Below are 2,986 nucleotides of genomic sequence, written 5' to 3'. Positions count from 1 at the left end.
TGGGCACCAAAATGACTCCTCAAGTAATAACCACTGCTGATGTCCTGGTGATTCTTGGGCACAGCCATGAATCTCAGCTTCTTCATGATGGGGCGCAGCCCAGCAGCTGTGGATCCCACAGGTCCTCCAGGGGCAGCCCAGCAGCTGTGGGTCCCACAGGTCCTCTCGGGGACAGCCCAGCAGCTGAGGGTCCCACGGGTCCTCTGGGGACAGCACCTTAATGGGCTTATGGTCCAGCAAGTACCTGTTCAGGTGGCTCTCATTGTGCCACACAGCCTCAATCCCAGTGGCCAGGTTGACCCCCATTGCCTGGTGACAGGCCAAGGTCAGTCGGTGAACCTCTACCACCGACCCCCCAAAAAAGGTCCTCATGTAGTAAAAGTCGCCCTTGTCCCTGGGGATGTGTGCCTGGGACTGTGGCCAATGCTTGTAGCTGAAGTCCTTGCGGGCTGCCTGGTAGAAACCGGGGTGCAGGGTGCCGAAGACGGGGGACAGGATCTCCATACTCACGTGGTCGCAGAACTTCATGTCCACCTCTGTGCATACCAGGTAGTCCACCTCACGGAGGAAGTGTGGAATTATTCTTAGAAAATATACTGTAAACCCTCAGGAGTGATTGTGGAAGCAGCTGAAAGGTCAACAGCGTTCCTGTTCTCAGACTATTGAACGCAAGGGCCCAGTAGGATCCCATGATCCCCAGGGGCACGGCACAGGTTAGGAGCTAGGAAAGAATGTAACCCTCAGGTCCCCTTTCTGCACCTGGTGCTTGCTACCACAAACATCCCACTTTTCCCTTATCCCATGACTGCCTCCCTGAGTGCCTGCCCCTAGGGGAGGGTGCAGGACTGCTTTACAGCTTCAGGATACTTGCCATCCCTTTGTCCTCCTTCCCCACGCTTTGAGGCAACTGCCCTTGCTTTTCTGATAAAAAAATGAAATAAAAGCAGAGGCAGCCCTGCATGGTCACTCAGCTGCTGGGCTGCCCCCATCATGAAGAAGCTGAGATTCATGGCTGTGCCCAAGAATCACACATGTTTCTCTGAGTTCCATGAGCCACTGGAGCAGATTATCCAAACCTGAAGAGGAGGTTGTGGGGACTTCCAACTCATGGCAGGTGGGGACAGAACCTTCAGGGGGTCAGCCAGGGGAGGGGACCCGCAGGGTTTGCCCGGGAGCTCAGCACAGGGGGAGTGTTCCTGGCTCCAACATGCTGACTGTGGGGCTGCATGGGTCACAGGGTCACCTACCCTAACCCTAACCCTTAACCCTAACCCCTAACCCAACCCTAACTCTAATCAAACATCATGCTCAATTTAGAGGACTGACAGCTCTACTCTGAAATCACAAACAAGTCCATCATGCTGGCTTTCACTCATTGCTCAGTATCGTACTGGAAGTTCTACCCAGAATGATAAGGCAAGAAATCCACATGTGAAAGAAAACAGTAGAACTACGTCTATTCAGAGACCAGAGATGACATCATCTTATACAGAGAGCTTCCTAAACAATCAACAAAAAATGATTACAGCCAGTTAATATCAACACACAAAAATCTCTCTTATTTGTATACATTAGCCATGAATCATCCAAAAAATAATTTAAGAAAACAATTCCAATTTAGGGAACATTAACATTGACAAAATACTCAGGAATAGATGTAATCAAGGTGCAAGGCTTGTACACTGAAAATTACAAAACATTGCTGAAAGAAAGGGAAACCTAAATAAATCTGAGGACCCCATGGTGATGAAAAGACATACTATTGATAAGATGGCAATAGTACACAATGCAATGTGGAAATTCATGTGTTCCCGAGGAAATTCACAAAGGCCTTTGGAAAGAAATGCACAAGCTAATCCTAACAGTCATATGGAATTTCAAGGGACCACAAAATAGTCAAAACAATCTTGAAAAAGAAAATCAAAGGTGAAAGGTCATACTTCCAAAGTTCAAATATTAATAAAAGCAACAGTAAATAAAACATTGTGATACTGTCATAAAGGTAGCATTCACCCTGAAACAAATAATACATTATACGTTAATTAGTTGAATTTAAATTTAAAACGTTTTTAAAAATAAATAAATAAAATATTTTTTTTAAAAAGATATGCATACAGATCAGTGGGATTTAACTGACAGCCCAGAAATAAACCCCTTCATCTATGCTCCACTGAATTTTGACAAGGGTGGCAACATTACACTGGGGGAGAGAATGGTCTTTTCAACAAAGGGTGCTAGACAATTGACTATCCATGTACAGAGAGATGAAACTGGACCCTTACCTCACACCACATATAAACATTAACTCAAAATAAATTAAAGGCTTAAATGTAAGAGGTAAAACTATAAACTCTAGAAGAAATAAATGGGGATAAATCTTCATAAGCTTGGATCTAGCAATGCTTTTAGATCTGACACCAAAGCATAAGAAAGGAAAGGAAAAAATAGATAAAATAATATCCTCAAAATTAAAAATCTGTTCTGGGTGCCTGGGTGGCTCAGTTGGTTAAGCGTCCGACTCTTAATTTTGGCTCAGATCATGATCTCAGGGTCATGAGATCAAGACCACGTCAGGCTCCACACTGAGTATGGGGCCTGCTTAAGATTCTCTCTCCTTCTCCCTCTGCCCCTGACCACTTGCACACTCTCTCTCACTCACTCTTAAAAAAGAAATGTAAAAAAAAATAAAAATCTGTACATCATCAGATACTATCTGGAAAGTGAAAAGAAAGCCCCCAGAATGGAAGAAAATATATGTACATTATTTATCTAATAAGAATCTGTTGCCCAGAATATGTAAAGGGCTTTTACAACTCCTCAGCAAAAAGACAACCCATTTTTTAAAATAGACAAAGGGCTTGGATAGACCTTCCTCCAAAGAAATCATACAAATGGTGAAGAGCACATGAATAGATGTTAAGCATCCTTAGTCTTTATGCAAATGAAGATTTAAACCAGTTAGATGTCCTTTTACACACGATAGAAT

At 43.9% G+C, this 2,986-nt stretch overlaps 1 protein-coding gene across 1 annotated transcript in view; it reads right to left on the bottom strand.

The window, feature by feature from the left end:
• The window catches only part of LOC118011058, a 3,553-nt gene extending 2,892 nt beyond the window's left edge, over positions 1-661 (bottom strand). Inside the window, exon 1 of the mRNA XM_035005655.1 lies at positions 8-661. Within this exon, the coding sequence (XP_034861546.1) occupies positions 8-528 (521 nt within the window). The 5' untranslated portion in view covers positions 529-661. The remainder of the gene's footprint in view (positions 1-7) is intronic.
• Positions 662-2,986: the final 2,325 nt, after the last annotated feature.

Source organism: Mirounga leonina, unplaced genomic scaffold, assembly GCF_011800145.1.
Source record: "Mirounga leonina isolate KUSES-001 unplaced genomic scaffold, KU_Mleo_1.0 Mir_101167, whole genome shotgun sequence".
In the NCBI taxonomy this organism is placed as follows: Eukaryota; Metazoa; Chordata; class Mammalia; order Carnivora; family Phocidae; genus Mirounga; species Mirounga leonina.
This window is presented reverse-complemented; position numbering and strand designations above follow the sequence as displayed.